The 20,219-nt window shown below is 42.7% G+C and overlaps 1 protein-coding gene across 1 annotated transcript in view; it reads left to right on the top strand.

The window, feature by feature from the left end:
* The first annotated feature begins 4,437 nt into the window (after nt 1-4,437).
* Nucleotides 4,438-20,219, top strand: part of LOC117750175 (fibronectin-like) — a 30,407-nt gene continuing 14,625 nt past the window's right edge. Inside the window, exons 1-18 of the mRNA XM_034561210.1 lie at nt 4,438-4,816; nt 5,783-5,908; nt 6,012-6,149; nt 6,376-6,507; nt 6,719-6,856; nt 7,522-7,680; nt 8,666-8,863; nt 9,077-9,259; nt 10,060-10,236; nt 13,816-13,971; nt 14,353-14,481; nt 14,731-14,874; nt 18,098-18,219; nt 18,357-18,525; nt 18,699-18,884; nt 19,083-19,211; nt 19,442-19,531; nt 19,642-19,836. Coding sequence (XP_034417101.1) covers nt 4,687-4,816; nt 5,783-5,908; nt 6,012-6,149; nt 6,376-6,507; nt 6,719-6,856; nt 7,522-7,680; nt 8,666-8,863; nt 9,077-9,259; nt 10,060-10,236; nt 13,816-13,971; nt 14,353-14,481; nt 14,731-14,874; nt 18,098-18,219; nt 18,357-18,525; nt 18,699-18,884; nt 19,083-19,211; nt 19,442-19,531; nt 19,642-19,836 — 2,701 coding nt within the window. The 5' untranslated portion in view covers nt 4,438-4,686. The remainder of the gene's footprint in view (nt 4,817-5,782; nt 5,909-6,011; nt 6,150-6,375; nt 6,508-6,718; nt 6,857-7,521; nt 7,681-8,665; nt 8,864-9,076; nt 9,260-10,059; nt 10,237-13,815; nt 13,972-14,352; nt 14,482-14,730; nt 14,875-18,097; nt 18,220-18,356; nt 18,526-18,698; nt 18,885-19,082; nt 19,212-19,441; nt 19,532-19,641; nt 19,837-20,219) is intronic.

Here is a 20,219-nt window from a genome sequence, read left to right as displayed (position 1 = left end):
GTTGAGAGTAGGCGTTCCTGCGGCTACTGAATGGATGAAGGATAACAGTTGCACAATGATTTATGCCACATTTCAAACCAGATCTGACCAGCTATGAATACGAGATGTTGTTGAAGATAACCAGAACTTATTCAGAACTCATTCAGCTAAGAAAAGTGTGGAGTCTGAACTCCTAATCACTCCATCTTTCCTCAGACTGTGACCTCATCTCCCTGGAGGAGGGGGCAGGCTGGAGGAGGAAAAGAGGAAAACAGCGGGGGAGGGAATCAATCTTGACAGAAGTTTTTAATAATTTTTTTCACAACACACACATATAAGAAATCCTTCCTGTACTTTGATGGCTTGGAACAAAGGTATGTACAGACATTCATGGTGCCCACTGGATACATAACTCTGATGATCTCCTGACTTTCCCTAATGAAATAAATAAACAACTGTTTTTTAGATTTTAATGAAATTTGGTACCGACGTTCGTGCTCCCCTCAGGATTAAAGTGCAATAACGTTTCTCCTTGCGCTATCACCCGTTAACATTTGTATTTGTCCTATATGTTGGCTACAACTAAACACCAACAAAACTAATGACTTGAGCCTCAGTTGTACTTGTTGTTGAGACAATAAAAAAAAGCCAATGCAGAAGTGCCAGAAACTTGCATTCTAATGGTCTTCAGAGGGCGCCTCTCACAAAAAGAAGTCTGATCGTATAGAAGTCTATGATTAAAGATGCAGTGAGGCCCTCAGATAAAGAGGTATGCAAGACATTTTTGAATTGGGAAACATTGTTTTCAAGGAATGCTGGAAAAGAATAGTGTAAGACGAGACGAGCAAGCCCGCGGAGACTGCTCTGGGATGTTGCAACTATATGTGAGGAATGACCAATTATTCATGCTAAGCGCGAGTGAGGAACGGGTAGAGGAGAATGAGAGACAGCGAGAAAAGATCAGGCAGCATCTAAAGAGCAACATTTTGAGGAGATGTGGAGAAAAGAAGGGCTTGGAAGGAAAAAGTTGGATGAAAATGTGCAGCAGCTGTACGGAGACTTTGCAGCTGTGACCTCTTTCCTCACCCTTGTCTGGTTTCTCAGAATGGTTATTCTGAGTGTATTGTGTAATGCAATCACAAAGTTACAGTTTGATTTTCACACAACAGCATTAAACTTCCCAAATTTCCCAACTCTCCATTTAGTCACTTTGCCTCCATTTCACTCACTACTCCCACTGTCTGCCCCTAAGATTTCAACAATAGTTCTTTTAACATTACAACTTTATTTCTCGATTTTCATCTCACTTTCTTTTTCTCCTCTCCATAAGGCCATTCACATTGTAATGGTTTAATGCAGATAGGCTTAGCATGAAGTCTCATGTCAATTTCTGTGTATGTGACTTCCAACAATGTAACCAAGTTGCATACTGGAAATGATTGTCGCAGTTTTTATTGTGACCATGCTGATTCACTTTTCATGGCAAATCACCACATACAACTAGTCTTCACCAGAAGAATGTTGGTATATTTACATGAAGCCACAGTGGACAGTGAGCTTGCACAATAACCAGATAATGGCTTTGAAGCAGAAGCGGTTTAGCGATGGTAACCACAGGGAAATGATTTCACTTTGTGGTAGTTGTGTGTAAGGGGTAAAAAAAGATAAAGAACTGTTCGTATTGAATATTTACTGTAAATAAATGAGGATGAAAAAGTTACGTTACCATATTTTGGTTAAACTAATTATGTCAAAAGTATGAATTTCTTGTAGATGAACGAGTCAAAGAGCTTGAAAAGACGCCATCACTCAGTAAAAGTGTTAAATGTAGTGGTTTGTGTTTTCAGTGGATAACTGCATTATAATATAACCGAACTATCTCACTACAGAAGTGTAGGTATACATACGTGACTATTGCAGCAGGGTGTATAATGACACATTGTGTTTCTCTCTCTCTTGATTGTCCCACCGCGGTACAAATTTAGCAATTTGCTGTTGTCACAAGCTCTAAGTTCAAGTTCAAAACAGAAACATAACATTGCCAACGGCTCCGTGGATAATGAGAAACGCACTCCCGGTCAGTGGTGTATCAGATGACCTGTTCCCCTCTTCACCTTCATGTGACATCGCCATCCAACAAACATGTCCATATATAGATGAGTGTATTGTGAGGGTTTATGAGGAGGAGGTGAATGGAAAGACAGTTTTCTCAAAGTGGGGATAACTATCACAGGAAGATTAGTTATACATTCAGCTAGATTGCATTTACACAGTTAATCCGTAACTGGAAACATATGTGGAGCTTTGTTGATGTTTTTCTCACTTCTTGAGCTGAACACATTGTAAAACATGTACCCTCACACAATGTGAATGCAGCGCTTCTTCGGTCAGGGTGACCTGCATGTACCTCCTTTTAAATAGCATGACTCAGAGCTCCATTAAGACAGGAATACAGTTGTTGAGTCTTTGGGTTATTAATTTTCTGCTTAAAAAAAAAAAAAAACACAGACACAGACAGTTTGTGTTACAGTAAGCCAACATGCCAGCCAACAGATTTCCAATGCATGGGACGAAATGCAACAGATGAGTCCTGTAGATATCGTATCAAAATAACCTCCCTCACAACCAATCACAGTGCGGAGCAAATGCTCAATAAAAGACATTGTTCACACAAGTCTCACCGGAGAGCCAAATGATGCCAACACCAAATCTCTCTAACACCTCGGAAATGTGTCTACACCCTGTGGATTTCCTGACACACATACGATAACCCACAATGCCTCAGCTAGAGAGAGTCTGAACTCCCATTTCACCACGGCTTGATTTGCCAGCTGACTGACGAGATCTGTTTTACTGCCGTGACATTGGAGCTGGTGCCGTGGCAGAGGAAATACTGACACTAAGTGAGCCGTTTTTCATTTGTCATTCATCACGTGTCAAAACAACGGTGTCGCTGGCTAAAAGGTTTTGTTTGACTGTACTGACATGTCAGCATCATCATTACAATGGACATGCATTTCAAAGAGTGGCTGACGCATCCATTAATTCCAAGATGGCCTCAAAGCTAGTCACAAAACAACTGTTTCTGTTATTGAAGAGACATTCAGGGACTCACCATCCATGACTGTTTCAACCTCAAAATGTTCTAGAAGTGACTAAAGACGTCGCAGGAAGTTCGCACTCATCGAGAGGGGGACACCAATGAGTGACGAGGCAAAACAGCACCATTACTGTAGGTTTCCATTCACCGAGTGGTCCTTTTGAATTATCCATGTGCCACAGATAATGCAATCAACATGGAGCAAAAAGGACAAGGGGACAGTGCTACAGAAACTCTACAAGTCCAAATGCAAACAAAACCAGAAAAGAAAAAAAAACTGAAAATGGTGTCAACTTTAATAGATGTTGTCCATAAGTGACACAAATAAGTACTGACAAAGCAGCTCTAATTGAAATTTAAGAAAAGTTAAGGACAGATAAATAGTACTCCTATTGCTTTTAAATGGTGTTGAAGACTTAAGCTGGACAAACAGATTTAAAATAGCCAATGACAACGATTCTAGCATGCAGCGGAGAAAAGAATGACTGATTGCAACTGATAAGAAAGCACAGAGTGAGCCGGAGAGGACAGGAGTAGGAGTGAAAAAGTACATTGATCTTTTAACTCGCACATTACAGTTAGCTTGCATCCCAAATGACTGGACATATAAACAGATTCCAGACATTGAAACTTTAGGCTACTTGAGACTTTCCAGACGCTGACGCCATTGCCCCAATTGCTGCAGACCAGGACTGTGTAAAACCTATAGGCCAATATACTGCATAGCATCAGTGTCCTGTGGCAAGGTTGTGCTGCTCAAATAACATGAACTAGCAATAAGTCAACACTCCATGACAATATCACACAGCAATACAGTTGTTTTGATGGTGGATATAAACGTGTGCAAAAAGAAGTGGGAGAGGTTTCTTTTCTTCTTTCTTTTACACCGTCTGTCACAATGAATTGTGTCTAAATACATTGTCTCAAGCAACAACAAAAAATCACAAAATGTATTTTAGCCAACTTTCCAACACACCTGGGGCTCCTCAGACACAATCTGGGCAGATGGTTGTATAGGTGACTATAAGGTAACAGTAACATTACTCTTAGAGGAAAATTGAGTTGTCCTTGGGTGAAATATTAAAATAGAGAGCAGGCAGAGGACTGCAGGGTGGATGCTTCTGGAGCGATCTGCTAATGGGGCACTGCCTCTGTATCATGATATCAAACACACTTCAACGTTTGTTTACCTCAGTGTTGCGGGTTGCATGGAGACACTTTGCAATAATATATCTCTCTTGTCTCGTGGGATACACAAAAAAAGAGGAAGAGGGAGATCTGGAATTCGTAACCATCTTTGTTTCGTAAAAATTGCTCTGCCCTCTTCGTCTACGTGCTGCGTGGGTAGTCGGTCCCTTTGTTGGACCTCCCTCCTCCGGCTGAAAATAAGCCATGCCCAGATAAATCACTCCCACAGACTGGTAACCTGCACACTGTGGCCGCAGACTGGAGAGGAGCGGACTGATCTGGGAGGGTGGAGCACGGCAGAACACAAGCGTTGCAGTGGAACCGACTTTCTCTCCGTCTCTCCGGTGAACTATAAACTTTGCACAAGGAGCACCTGTACCCACGTTCTGCAATAGCCCGGTGGCTCGCATTGCACAGTGATGTCCGGCAGAACCATCGCCAGGGTGCTGGTTGCGCTCTGTATCGGGAGCGCGGTGAACTGCATGCCCAAAGGAACGCACAAGAGTCGGCGACAAGCGCAGCAGCATCAGGGCTCCTCGGTCTCTCAGGGTAAGTGTTTTCCCCACCAGAGTTATTAGTCACGAGAGGGATTTTGCGTGGCTGTAAATGGCCTCTTAATAACTAGGGCCCCCTCAGAGGTCACTTGACGGACTTCTCAGTTTGAGGGTAAATAATGAAATTACAGTTAATTTTGATCATGTGTTTGGCTTTTTTTTTTTTTTTGTCGAGACAGAGAGCAACATGTATTTTCCGTAAGACTCATCTTTTCAGGTCGTGTCCCTTTGCTGTGATGTCTGAGCCCCGTAGATTGGGAAACTCACAACAATAACATATGTTACTGATCTCCTAAACTTTATCTGTGTTTGAATACTAATGACTGAAGCTTCTGAGAGAAATAAAAACAATAAGCCCAAGTAAAAAAATCATCTTTGCTTCAATTTTAAAGTTGGTGGAGAAAAAGATGCTGTTGACGTGTGAAGTCATGAGACTGAACAAAGGACATGTTTGGTGGGGGAGAGAACGATTGAAGGTGGACATAATTCTGCAACTGATTTATTACTCGGCCCTGGGGGCCTTTTTTGAAGTCGAGTTAACACATCCAGGGTCAATTTCACAGCCATGGGTGGAGTCTTGCCCCACAGTAAAATCATTATTCCAATGTGGGGTTTGCTTATGTTGCTATATATGAACAAAAACATGTTTCTTTCATCCAATGACACTGCTCTACATGTGTTGTTGTTATGGTCAGGGCTGTACCATTTTTCCAGTTGCTTCATTTGTCTTTCCACTTTGAAAATGGACATGGTGAGCAGGTACAGTGTTTTGGGGGTGTGCAAGGGTGGAGTGTGTTTTCTCTGTCCCTCACATTTTCCCTACACTCTGTCTTTTTAGTGTAAGAGCAAAGGGAGGCGGTATGTTTCATTTGACCTCCTGCTGCCTGATTTCTAGCATGCACCACACTCTCATTAGCTATATATATTTTTTATGTTCTCTCTCTTTTTTTCTTTCTGTCAGATGGTTGTCTAGAGAATGGTCAGCGCTATGGTATTAACGACCAGTGGGAACGCCCATATTTGGGCAGCATTCTGGTCTGTACCTGCTATGGAGTCGCTGGAATCAAGTGTAAAAGCAAACCTGAAGGTTAGTTTGTGAGCGTGTTGGTCAAATGTTTATTTCAATCTTTATCAGCCCATCTTTATTTCACTCAAAACACACCGTTTTTCCATTGTTTCCCCCCTTGTAGCAGAGGAAAAGTGCTATGATAAGATCAACCAGCAGTCTTACACTGTGGGAGAAACCTATGAGAGACCCAAGGAAGGCATGATCTGGGACTGTACCTGTATCGGCTCAGGGAGGGGCAAGATCAGCTGCACCATCGGCAGTAAGTTTGTGTTTTCTATGAGTGCCAGCTCTACGAGGAGCTGCCCCGCTGCCATTAACTGTTCTAACCCCAGACCACACATCCAAGCTCATGTGTTTCTGTGTATATCCCGGCCTGCGTGTGTGTGTGTGTGTGTGTGTGTGTGTGTGGCTTTCTTTCTGTGCAAACACTCGCATGCACATTGGCCTCACTCTAAATTCGTAATTTCTCCTTCTATTTTACCCAGACCGCTGTCATGAGGGTGGGGCTTCATATAAAATTGGTGACACCTGGAGGAGACCCCACGAAACAGGAGGCTACATGTTAGAGTGTGTCTGTCTGGGTAACGGCAAGGGAGAGTGGACCTGCAAACCTGTCGGTGAGTCATTCAGGGAGCCACTGACCTGCTGGGAAAGATGTCTGATTGTAGTTTGGGATGATGGGTTAGATTATTATTTATTAATCCATTATCTTGTGTTTTACAGTTGGTTAATGAATACATCTAATTTTCAGGATATTTTTGTATTTAGTATTTGGTACAACAAGTTTTTTAATTGATTTAGTGGCTCACAAGTTTCTGTTTCCTGCAGCTGAGCGTTGCTATGACAACTCAGCGGGCACATCCTATGTTGTTGGGGAGACGTGGGAGAAGCCATACCAGGGATGGATGGTCGTGGACTGCACGTGTTTGGGAGAGGGAAGTGGACGCATCACATGCACTTCCAGAAGTAAGACACACTTTATTTCACCTACACAATTGTTGTTCATTCCCCTTTTTCCTGCCACTGTAATCTGCATGGGACAGAGCAGCATCATAACAACTTCCGAAGATCTCTCTTTTTGTGTATCTTCTATCTATACAAATGTATCTCTACTTATTCAAAACAGACAAGAAAACTGCATCATTAAAATCCACACACAAGCAGAACATTTAACTGCATTAACTGCTGCATTCAGCTTAATCCTAATGGAACGCCACACAGATATCCTCTCTGGCAGTATTGGCAGAGCTGAAGGCAAACAGCAAAACTTGCCATTTGTTGGAAGATTTTAACAAGCTGTGGATGAAATGTTTCCCAGTTGTTTTTCCAATTATACCCATTGCTTGCATTACTGATGCTGGCTGATTTAACAGACTGGATGACTGTTATTCCCTGTTAACTTGTTGTCTCAAGCAAGACTCAGGGTGGCCTTAGATGTTTTTGCATTGGGGGTTATCAATAAATTGTTATGCATGTGCTCAGCAAGTTATCTACATGATCTCAAGGGACAAACATGGAAACAACTGTACATTAACATAAAGGCTTCACCATGTTTCCCACCAAAATGGAGCATAATGCTGTCTCACAGTTGCCATCTATTTTTTTTAATGAATCCCTCACTTCTCTTCTAGATCGCTGTAACGACCAGGAAACTCTGACCTCCTACCGTATTGGAGATACCTGGACCAAGACAGACGCCCAAGGCCACTCGCTCCAGTGTCTCTGCACTGGGAACGGCCGAGGGGAGTGGAAGTGTGAGCGACATGCTTCACTTCATACCACTGGCCTGGGTGAGAAATTAATGATAATATGCCTGTCCCTTTCTCCTCCCCACCCCCCTCCGTGTGTGTGTGTGTGTGTGTGTGTGTGTGTGTGTGCGTGTGTGTGTGTGTGTGTGTGTGTGTGTGTGTGTGTGTGTGTGTGTGTGTGTGTGTGTGTGTGTGTGTGTGTGTGTGTGTGTGTGTGTGTGTGTGTGTGTGTGTGTGTGTGTGTGTGTGTGTGTGTGTGTGTGTGTGTGTGTGTGTGTGTGTGTGTGTGTGTGTGTGTGTGTGTGTGTGTGTGTGTGTGTGTGTGTGTGTGTGTGTGTGTGTGTGTGTGTGTGTGTGTGTGTGTGTGTGTGTGTGTGTGTGTGTGTGTGTGTGTGTGTGTGTGTGTGTGTGTGTGTGTGTGTGTGTGTGTGTGTGTGTGTGTGTGTGTGTGTGTGTGTGTGTGTGTGTGTGTGTGTGTGTGTGTGTGTGTGTGTGTGTGTGTGTGTGTGTAGAGAAGAATGTATACCAGAGACAGATGCTGTGAGAGGGAGAGATAAGAAGTGTTGAAGTGAGAATGACGTGTCTTTTAACTCATGCCCATGACCTCGTGAGAAAGGGAGAAGGTGAACAGGGAAATACGGAGAGGGAGAAATAAAACATGGGGAAACTGGGTGGGAGAACTGTGGTTAGAAGTGATTATTGGGTGTGAGACAGGAACACATGCTTGTCGTGACTCAGGGACAGTAAACTCGTATGAAGCTTCACTGGAGCTAACGCGGTACAGTCCTAAAGTTGAAATAAAATACAATGAACCCAAACATTTATTTCATGTTGTATGTTATACAGTCCAACACACCAACTATATGTTTCAGGCATAGGCCCTGACTCCAGTGACAGTTGCATGTTCAAAGATTAAGTTCATTTCTTATGTTTTAGTGGCATCATCACTTGATAGTTAACTTTTTAATTTGGGAAGTTTTTTTTAATGTGATATCACCCCTGACCATGATCCAACGTTTCATTCCAGGCACTGGCTCTCGTGTGATCACTAACATCCAGCCTGCGGTCTACCATCCCGCCACTGTTCCTGAGCTTACCCAGGAGGGTCCCTGTCGGACGGACGCAGGACTTTCGTACTTTATCGGCCAGCGCTGGATGAAGAGCCAGGGAACCAAGCAGTTGATCTGTACCTGTCTTGGCAATGGAGTCAGCTGTGAACAATGGGGTAAGAGACAAATAAACAGCATTAACCATTAGTGGCCATCATTTTATTATGAATGTTATGAACTGGAATACAACAAGCTCACTGTGGAGTTGTATGAATAAGGACACAAACCAACCTGCAACTAAGGTGATGAGCTTGGTCATACCTCCTTGTTGTCATATGTTTAGTCATTAATGTGTGTGTGTGTGTGTGTGTGTTCCTGTCTTCATACAGATGGACCGGCTCCAGTGTACGGTGGCAACTCCGGTGGTCAGCCCTGTGTGTTTCCCTTTGTCTACAAGGGGAAGACCTACCACTCCTGTATCTCTGATGGACGCAGTGATGGACAGCTGTGGTGCTCCATCTCCTCTGACTTTGAGACAGACCAGAAATATTCTTTCTGTACAGAAAGGAATGGTGTGTTATTATAGGCGGTACATGTGTGGGAATGCTGAAGTAAAGATTGGTCGTGAGCAAGGGATGAACAATTGTTCGGAAAAGTGGCTGAAAATGTACTCTGTTCGAGCTAATTTGATCGACACATAGGCTACTGGTGTACTGATATTACTTTGACAGTTGAAGATGGAGAGCGGACTGTCTTTTTGCTGTCCAGAAAAGGGTCTTTCCCCAGAAAAAGTATTCAGTTTACTCCTGCAGATACCCAATGCTAGCTAGTATCTAGCATGGGGGGGGGGGAAAGAAAAACTACTAGCCTCACGTGGTGATGTTAGTTGTGTGGAAATACAAGTTTAAACAAGGAGATTCAAATGTTGTCCAGAAGTCTTTTATACACATGAAACAACAGTGTAAGTTAAAACAAGACCTGGTATCTTCAGGGCCGTCGTGAACTAGCTCGCCCTGTCAGTTGCGGCAGCTAACATGTGTGACACAAGCTAACATAAGTACGTTAACGTTACGTGTTGTCAGTGAGCTATATGTTGTCAGAAGAATGACACAATTGTTTTGTTTTTTAAAATTACTCAAATTACGCAAAGTATAGTAGGCTATATGTCTACCGTAATATAAATGTGAGCTAAATTAGACAATATAAAACAAGTTTAAAAGAGAACCCTGGCAGTGCCTCAACAAGCACCTGCTTCTTCTCTGAAGTGTGTGATTATGGTAGTAGTAGAGTTGTATTGGCGGTGGGGGGGGGGTTGAATGTTTATAACTAGATAGTGATACCAATTTATATGGCTGTGTTTTTCTTTTAACAGTAATTATGGCGACACGAGGCGGCAACTCGAATGGTGCTCTGTGCCAGTTCCCCTATCTCTATAATGGCCGAAACTACACTGACTGTACTGCAGATGGTCGTAGAGACGGCATGAAGTGGTGTGGCACCACAACGGACTATGATGGAGAACAGCGCTTTGGATTCTGTCCTATGGCTGGTAAGTCTGTGTGGGTGCGTGATGGAGAGAGAGGAAGGGGGACAGAGAGACTCCAACTGTGTGTTCCAATACCCATACTACCATATTATTTAGTATGCCAAAAAATATTTAGTATGTCCCAATGCATAGTATGTCAAATACAGTATGCCAAAAATACCAGGATGTCTTTGGCATTAGGTTGCATTTTGCAAGCGAGTGGAATTTTTCCTATTCTGTGCAGCAGATATATGACAAAGTAGCATGTCCCAATTGCATGTAAACTGCATGCTCCATACTTTGTAAGGAAAGCTGCAGGATGTACTGAAAGTTAAAAAAAAAGGTATGGGATTTTGTAATGCAGTCCAAATGTTGGGGCTGAAGGTGGTGGTGTGATACTGAAAGCACATGTAGGCCACATACTATTATAGATGACATTTTAAAAGGAAACAATACAAAAGACCTTTTGAAACTCTTTTACACACGCATTACTTTCCAAAGTATTTGTTTGCAAGCCAGAAGTGTTTTTCTTGTCATAGGGGCCACTAATGTGATTAGCACAGCTAATTACAAAGTCCCTCCCACTCTGAAGTAAAATGTGTCTCCGCCCAGTCTGATTCAGCGCATAGCCTTTTGTTTTAAGACTATTCTTTGGCAATGAAGAGATGGGTAACCTTATTTAATTTACATAAACGCTATTATCAGATTGATGTTAAAGGAGCCAGGGCTGATGGCGCAGACAACATCTAATTTACAGTTCTTACACTTTTTTTATTTGTAGAGGAGCCAAATTCACATTGAAGTCACTGCCTTGTGAGAAATGTGTTGTGTTGTTTAGGTGTCAATTAGGTCTCTGTGGGTAACAAAAGAGGCTGAAACACTAGGGGGTAATTTACACAGCACTAATGCCCGTGAAGGAGTAATGATATGGTAATGATGACACCAACATGCCATTACACAAAGAGATACTGAATGAGATGCCTGATAGTCTAATTTAAAAAACAAACAAACAACAACAACGCATAGTTATGTTGAGTACTGCCAAAGCTAGTGGATACAAACACAGCTGCGTAGTCACAACAAATGCCATTCTTTGGCATTGCTGTGAAAGTCCAGGATCCAGGCCAGCTAACATAATTGTAGACAGACACTGATGTTTATCTCGGGCATTCATTGCTTGATTTTAGTGTGCACATGAATTAAGTACAGACGGATGTATAACAATATCCACAAATGGGAAGAAAGATTAGCTCTGATATAAACAAAATATCCTTCTTTCGGCTGTCTTCATAAAAATGGACAGTCTGTAAAATGTGGATGGTGCAAAGTGGAAACATCTACAAGACTCATCTGAGACAAAGCAGTCTTTTGAATTCTAAGAAAAATGGAGCACTGAATTAAAAAAAATCTCATAACATCTTATTGTTTACAGTTCTTATGCAGCGTGGCAAGAAAGATGGCCGATCGTTTTAAGAAGTTAAAATTAGTTTAACTGCTCTGAAGACAAAGGATTCGGTTGTGTACCCTTGTTTTATGTTGTACTTATTAACACATCGCAAGTGATGGGTTGATGGATTGTGCTGATTTCTTGGTTTTTTCCAATGCTATAATTTTCTCCAGAATTCCTTTTTTATATGCCTACTTCAATCCTGGGAACCACCTTTTTGGACCGACACCCTGTTGTTAACAACACCCTGTCAAGATTTAAAGAGGAGCGGGGCGGGGAAGGGGGGCGGGCGGGGGGGGGAGAGAGAGAGAACTGCATTCATGCCCTTTAGCCAGTGTCAGAGCAGGTTGTCTGTGTTAAACTCAGTCCAGCAATCAAAGCAGCAGGGGGGCTTTGATATTGACATTAATGGCTTCACAGGGATTGTCAAAACAAACATGGTACTTGAGATGTTAATGCCAGTGTTTTAAAGAACGGTAATAGTCTGGAGCCCCTTCTGCTCCACCTGTGGCAGTCCTCCGGGAAGAGTCTGGATAGACTAATCTGGTGTTGTGTACTCTTGGGATGGTAGGGGCTCGGTCTCCACCACCATTATGCAAATTGCACCATATACATTATTAGGTCCAAGGTTTTCACTCTACCATCAATAGCAATTAAAGAAATGTGACCGTAATTATTAGTATCAGTCCCTCTTCAACAAGATCACCCGAGCTTTGGTTTTTCCTCTGCATCCTTACATACCATCAAACCCTGATCTGCTTTGCCTGGAGAACATTAGCCCTAAATTTAAGTTTTAAATTGCCTCTCTCTGAGTCATTAAAAGAGTAACATAGTTTAATTACCATAAGAACACGTAGACTGGTTTTGAAGAGATAATTAAGTTGATGCCAGATTGAAGCAGTTCCATGCTTGGAGATTGTGAAAAGCACCAGGTCACCCTCCAGCTGTGGACAACGGTGAAGGATGGGGTGAAAACGCATCCAGACATTGTCTCCAAACATGTTAAACACATGCCGTATGGCACAGGAGAAGCACTGTACAGCAATTAAAGAGACAATTTACAACGTAATACATGTACAATGGCAATACAATAACCTTGCAACCTTGTTCAGCAGCTGTTGCTCCGATCATTCAAATGCTAAACTAGCTTGAGCTCCAGGCCTGGCTGCTGCACATCTCAAACCACTGCCCGGGTACTTGACTATTCCCTACCATGTCCAAAAAATCTCCAGCCCCTGCATTTCTGCCCCAAGCCAGCCTTGGTGCATAGCCACCAAACCAAGTCCAAATGATCTTTAGTCCAAGGAACCAGATGGTCTGGCTCTGGTCCAGATTATGTCTGCCTTTTTAGAAATATTTGGGCTGGGCTCCAAGACAACAGATCTGCCCTTTATCTCTACCTCCACCTCCCTCCCCTGTCTGGAGTGTTGAAGCATTATGCACGTGGGCATGCATGCACATCAGCCTTGTCTACAGCACCTCCACTGAAGCAGTCGTGTACCGGTAGTCTGCAACTGAGCTGTGTGTTTCAATGCAATGCAAATGCAATTTTACCACCATTTTAAACTCAACAGTTTCCTTTCGAGCTCTGCTGCTGTACTCCGTTTGTGTAATTCGGATACAAGTCAGCACTCGCAAAAGAGGTTAGAATCTGCATTAGAATAAACACTAATGTGAAGAAAGTCAGTCCAACAGTCAAATGCCACACATGTTCTTACTACTGAAATCAGTTTTGCACCAGGCGTGCAGTCTGAGCAGAAGTATCTATGCAGGTGTCTGCCTGTCGCACCTACCGTAACACACTTTCTACCTCTCCTGAATAAAAAGTATGGTTTCTTTTTAATTTCGGGAGAACATGTGGCGAACACAGTCATTCATACACGCAAGGATACGAGACAGCTGTTTCAAATCCAGAAAAAATCCACTTTCTATGGACACAGGTGTTCTGTGTTGGCCTTGTGCAGTAATTGAAGGGTAGAATCTCCAAGGAAGATCATTCATCGTAGTGTATGTTTTTTATACTTGATATGCACTGCTTGCGTTACTAACAAGGTGTGTGTGATGTGTCTGGTAGCATGTCTGTGAATCTGATTTTATTTTGTGTGATGTACTTTGGTGCTTCATTTAATTTTTCTTTTTTCTTATGTGTCTTCTAGACCATGAAGAAGTGTGTACAACCAGTGAAGGGGTGATGTACCGCACGGGAGAGCAGTGGGACAAACGTCACGATGTTCTGGGCCACATGATGCGGTGTACCTGCGTCGGCAATGGCAGAGGAGAATGGAGTTGTGTTGCTTACTCCCAACTTAAAGGTGTGTGTATGTGTGTGTGTGTGTTTGTAACAGCGACAGGTGAAATAGGTTGCATAGAGAAAGAAAAGGGGATTCAGAGTTGCTGACGTGGCAGTGTTTTGGTCCGTGTGTGTGGCGTAACAATTAATGATATTAGAATACTCTTGAGTGAAGAGGTGAAAGGTCACAGGTGATATAATTGCTCACCTGCCAAAAGGTTAAAAGCAAGGCTGCACACTTGCACTTTATGGGGCTACAGATGCACCTGCATCCCAGAGAAACACATATCCTACACACATACAGCGTTTAGAAGAGCAGCTGTGCCAAAGCAGGGAGGTGCTTAGAAAGTTACATTTATCATTTTCTCCTCAATACCAATGCATATCTGTCTGTCTGTTGCAGACCAGTGTATTGTGGACAGTCTGAACTATGAGGTGAACCAAACCTTCACCAAACAACATGAGGAGGGCTACACAATGAACTGCACCTGCTTTGGACAGGGGCGTGGCCGCTGGAAGTGTGACGCCATCGGTGAGTTTACCACGTTACAGGTTTGATCTGTGTTCATTCAGACTCCACTAACATGCTAACTTTAAGCATATTATTAATTATTGGATAATTCTTGATCTTTATATGTTTGCATCGCTTCCACACATGCGTACATATGCACCACGTTTGCTAGCGTAGCTTGTTTAAATGTTATTAATTCACAACAGTGAATTACATTTGACTGCAGTGAGTCCCTGTTGCATCACCTGGTTTTATGACTCTGCCCTTTAGATCAGTGCCAGGAGCCGGAGACGAGAGCCTTCTATAAGATTGGAGAGTCTTGGGATAAAGTCATCCAAGGAATCATGTACAAGTGCTATTGCTATGGCAACGGCGTCGGAGAGCTCAGCTGCGAGCCCCAGCAGTCTTTCCCCGGTAAGATGTGAAACGCATTAAGACAACATTTGTCACCACTGAGAGATTCACGCCAGTCTTTGGAAACTGTGCCTTTTGACGTATCTGGTTCTTAAATGTTGCAAATCAAGGTGCATGTAGAGTCTCCACCCTGCTCAGAAAAATGAGTCCATAATCATTATTGTATTGACTTATGATGACAGAGGAGTGTCGCAAACTAATGACAAGATGTCATTATCTACCTTCATCAATGTTGCAGGAATTTATTCATAACGCAAAACTCCAAATATACATGGAAGAAATGTTCTTCCTGTCTCTTTTGTTCGTCCTTTTCCACTTGGTCACCCAATCCTGTCTCAGTATCAGTACTATTTGATTATGTTGACTGCGGTTTCAGAGTTTGTTGCAGCCCTCCCTGAGGCTTTGGGTCTTTTTTAAATGGTGCAGCCAGGTTGATGCCTGCATGAATTGTGGAATTGTACAGGATAAAGAAAGGAGGAAATGTTCACGGTAGCTGTAAAGTATATATGTAATCCTTAGTAAGGAGTAAGTAAGTGTTCAGTAATGGTAATATGAGCTAGAAATTTACACTCCATCTCCTGCAGGGAAATGTGTTTAAGTCACCTTGAAAATGAGGCCCTTGACTTTGATGTGAAACAGACAGCGGTTGGAGGGTGTGTGATTTCCTCTTTAAGAGATACAGCCTCTACTTTGAGCCCTTTGTTCTCGCCAGCATGTGGTACATCCCCTGTGCTGTTGCCTCAGCTGTACACAACAACCCCCCCCCCCCCCACCCCCCCCCCACACACACACACACACACACACACGCACACACCCCTACCACATACTCACATGTAAAGCCTGTTGAACAACAGTTTTCAATTTTGTGGTTTGAACTTTAAATTTAACCTTGTGTCTTAGAGCACTTAGCCAGCATTATTTAGAATAAAGTCATGCTTAATTACACAACATTATGCAGCCGTGATGGTTAAGTTACTTCATTCCTGCTGACTAAAAAGCAAGCTGGGCTAGACGGCAACACTGCAAACAGTCTTGTCTTGACTTTTTTTGAAGTTTTCTCCTTCATATCAGAGTCCCTTCATAGGCGTTGTTTACCTTTTTAGTATTCTGCCCCCTTCTTCATTACAACTAACCATGTTCTTCACCTTCTTGTATGGCAACCCCCGAATAAAACATGCAATGTTGTTCCCGTTCCTTTAATTTCCGCTGATTCTTAAGATAGTGATGCACTTGTACAGTATGACAGGCTTTTATGTTGTATTTGCCGTTGCCTTTTAAAACGAGTGAGGCTGTGAAGCCATCCTAGTGGTGATAGAACATGAGGTTTGACAAGTCTTGTGTAAAGGAACATTTGAACTATTACTTGTTTGCCCTGTGTGTGTGAAGCAGGTTGTCAGGAGATACCAAATGTAGGGCACTATTCCTCCATAAGTGGCTGTAATAGCAACCAGCTGTGAACTTGTGTGTGTGTGTGTGTGTGTGCGTGTGTGTGTGTGTGTGTGTGTGTGCATGCTAAGATTTAAGGGTAGCAAGAGGCAAATCCAGACTCAGAGTCAATTGGCTTACTGGGGAAAACACCATAAAAGGTAAAAATGGAATATCCCAGTGAAGGATCTTTGGAAGGGTTTTCACAAGTCTTTAGCACCACATTGATACAATCTGAAAAAAAAGTTTGTTTTCTTTTCTACCCTCTGCATTTATCTCCCCTTGCCTAGAGTGTAATGTAATCTTTATTCTTTCTGGGTATTTCTTATTGTTGGGATGACTCAACAGTACTTCCCTTTTAATGTGGTCCTTGTCACCACCTTGCTGTGCCTCTCTCGTCTGTAGCAAGAATGAATGTTGTGTCTGTGTGAACAAAGTAAAGGGGGATGTCTGCATGAACGTGCCTGTACATTACACAGATGTGTGTGTTTGTATGTTATGCTGGCAGATTGTGTGTGTGTGTGTACATGCAGTTTATCCACTGCAAGTGTGCATCCGTTTTCATTTGCGCCCCACATCTGATTCTATGTAACCCTTACCCTCGCCAGTGGCCTGTGGGTCTGTAATAGGCCGTAATTGGTCCCAGATTGTTTTTGAGGTTGGCGTATCTGCAAGCAACTTCTGGTTAACCGAGCCACTTGCTCAGAAACTTTGATTACAGGTTTGCTTTTTGGAAAAGTGGTTAGCAAACCTCAGTTCTTTATAGAAGCTACCAGTTTCTATCAGCACAGCTTATGTCAGAAGTCTGCTTGCCACATGACTTCTGTTTACTTTAAAGATGACTTGGTCTCCTTTTGTTCACTTCCGAAACCAGTAGAATTACAACATTTCTGAGTTTTTCCTGATATAATTTGTCTTTCCCTGCTAAGCTACTCTTAAGCCTGGACTGCCACCTTTTGCAACACCAAACCCAACTTAAGTCAATGTGCTGTCAGACGCACTAATGACACAATACACATGTTTAAGCTCATGCCAGCTACACAACTCGCCACCGCAAGGTTTTACAAGGAATCCTACCAACAAACATGCATAGTTGTTGTTAAATGTTGTTTGGCAGCGTGGACCTAGACTTACGGAGCTCAGTTAAACAGCGAAACCCACGTTTCTAGGACTGAAAGCGGCATATACGCGCATTAAATACACGCAGTAAATTCCATGATTTTGTTTTCAAAATGTTTTTCTCTCATGCTTCTTCAGTGCTTCAAACTCTTTGTCTTGTTTCTGCAAACCTTTCTTCTTGAACGCTTGTTGTTTGTAGAAATGCGTCTTATACCGTTCTGTGATACTTCTGCAAGGGTTTTCTAAAATGTATGAAATGGAAAAGGTTAAAGAGTCAAAGGCTTCTCCCCTCCAGCTGTTGACATCCGGGCTGGAATCTCACGGGGACGTGCTAGTTTTCTCTCTTTCTGTGTTCTGTTCAGGAAAATACTGCTGCACACTCACTCATACTCTTTCACTGTTGAGGTGGGTTTTGCAAAACTGAAATAGAACAGCTAGTATCTCACCATGTCAAGCTAATATTTGACTTATATTATATATATATATATGTATATGTATATATATATATATATATATATATATATATATATATATATATATATATATATATATATATATATATATATATATATATATATAGTGTGTGTATATGAGAGAGAGATGTGTCCGCCTCCTGCTCTCTGTGCACATTATACCATTATGATGATGACAATAAAAAGTGAATCTCTCTCTCTCTCAGGTGGTAATCGTCCTGTCCAGGTAATCATAACTGAATCTGGAAACCAACCCAACTCCCACCCTATTCAGTGGAACGCCCCTCAATCTGCTCACATCACCCAGTACATCCTCAAGTGGAAAGTGGTGAGTTTTCTGCCTCACAGTTAACAAAAATGATGCCTCGACTTGGTGACTAACCTCTATCAACCTATCTAACGTTCAACCCCTGCTCTGCATGGAAAGTTTTAAAACACTCTCTCTTTTTTTCTGACATTTTCCAGAAAAACACTCATAGCCCATGGCGAGAGGTGATGATCCCTGGACATCTGAACTCTTACACCATCTCCGGTCTGAAGCCGGGCATCACCTACGAGGGTCAGCTCATCAGCGTGTTGCGGTTTGGACGCCAAGAGCTCACACGCTTTGACTTCACCACCAATTATGGATCACGTGAGTTGAGGGCGTTAACAGATCTCGCTGCTGGCTCCTTAAAATTAAACTTTTAATTAACCAGAATTTCCTCACTGAGCTTTAAACACATTTCCTGCACAGTGTTGCCAGTTCTGATTTCGGAGGCAGCTATTAACCAACTCTCCTATTTTCCATCTCTGTTTTTCCTGTAGTGGCGACATCACAAGGCGAGACCACTCAACCTCCGCCTGTGGTTGACATCTCAGAGTCGGTGACCGAAATTACCTCCAGCAGCTTTGTCATCTCCTGGGTTTCCGCCTCCGACACAGTTTCTGGTTTTAGAGTAGAGTATGAGCTCAGTGAGCATGGGCAGGGAACTGGACATGCCCTGGTGCTCGGTAAGTGCAGAGATACACTTCTACACACATTAATACATTCACAATGTTGGGTTTTGTACCGATGGCGGCAAATATATTGTGTATTCTATTTTGTCCAGATTTCAAAATAATGTAGATTTTAACAAAACGGACTGCTTAAAAATATTTCAATGTATGAAAACCAATTTGTTAATCCAATCTTTTTTTTATTTTTATCAGACGTGCCTCATACAGCTACCTCGGTGAACATTAATGAGCTTCTACCTGGAAGGAAGTACACTGTTAACGTCTATGAGGTTACAGATGGCGGAGATGACAACCTCATTCTTACTACTTCACAAACCACTGGTTAGTAGGCACATACACACGCGTTCTCCCAGTTCATATTCCCATCTCTCTTCTCGGATGTTCTTTCCCGTTCTCACAAAAATGACAGCTGCTAGACTGAAATGTTGTCTTGAATCCCAGACCTGCAAGCGGCCTAATAAACACGAGCCAGGGACTATAAATCAAGTGGTCCAGTAAAAAAAAAATGCAGTGGTTGTAATTTCCCTCCTCACACCCCATTTGTTCCATAGCACCTGATGCTCCCCTTGAGCATGAAGTGGAGGAAGTGGGAGAAACTTCCATGGTGATCAGCTGGGAAAAACCACTGGCTCCCATCACTGGTATGTTATGTCACATGTCACCGACAAAATCTATCATCATTCTGTCGCTGATTTGAACCCGTACGTATTCATCTGCGACAATGAACCGCACGGTCTCTTCTTCCATGCAGGCTATCGCATCGTCTATACGCCATCAGTGGAAGGCGAAAGCACGGAGCTGACTCTCCCTGACACGGCAACATCTGTGACACTGAGTGACCTTCTACCCGGGAAGTTGTACAACATCAGTATCTACGCGGTGGAGGACAGCCTGGAGAGCGAGCCTATCTTTGTACAAGTCAACACTGCCGGAGATCCACTGCAAGGTAAGAGACTGAGACGTGTGAAAGAAAAGAGACCTAATTGTTATTTGGAAGGCCAGAGTGTGTGTGTGTGTGTGTGTGTGTGTGTGTAATTTACTCTCTTGAGAGTCACAAAAATAATTGTTTCAGTAAAAATGTGTCCATGACCCTTGTGTATTTGTAGGTGTAGAGTGGCTCTTTAGAGGTCCTACCAGTACATAGACAACAGTTTGAAATGTTGGTCGAGATTAAAACAAAAACCCTGAGCAAGTAAAACCTGAATATAAAAGCATGGAAGCAAGAGTGGACTTTAAAGAAGTAAAACATATTAAGCATCGCCTTTTCAGGCTTCAATCCAAGTGGTATTAACTCTGCCTGACACCAACAACCCACCAGATACGATGACA

The sequence above is a fragment of the Cyclopterus lumpus genome, chromosome 21, assembly GCF_009769545.1.
Source record: "Cyclopterus lumpus isolate fCycLum1 chromosome 21, fCycLum1.pri, whole genome shotgun sequence".
Lineage (NCBI taxonomy): Eukaryota > Metazoa > Chordata > Actinopteri > Perciformes > Cyclopteridae > Cyclopterus > Cyclopterus lumpus.
Note: the sequence above shows the minus strand (reverse complement) of the source record. Positions and strands in the feature narration are given on the sequence as shown.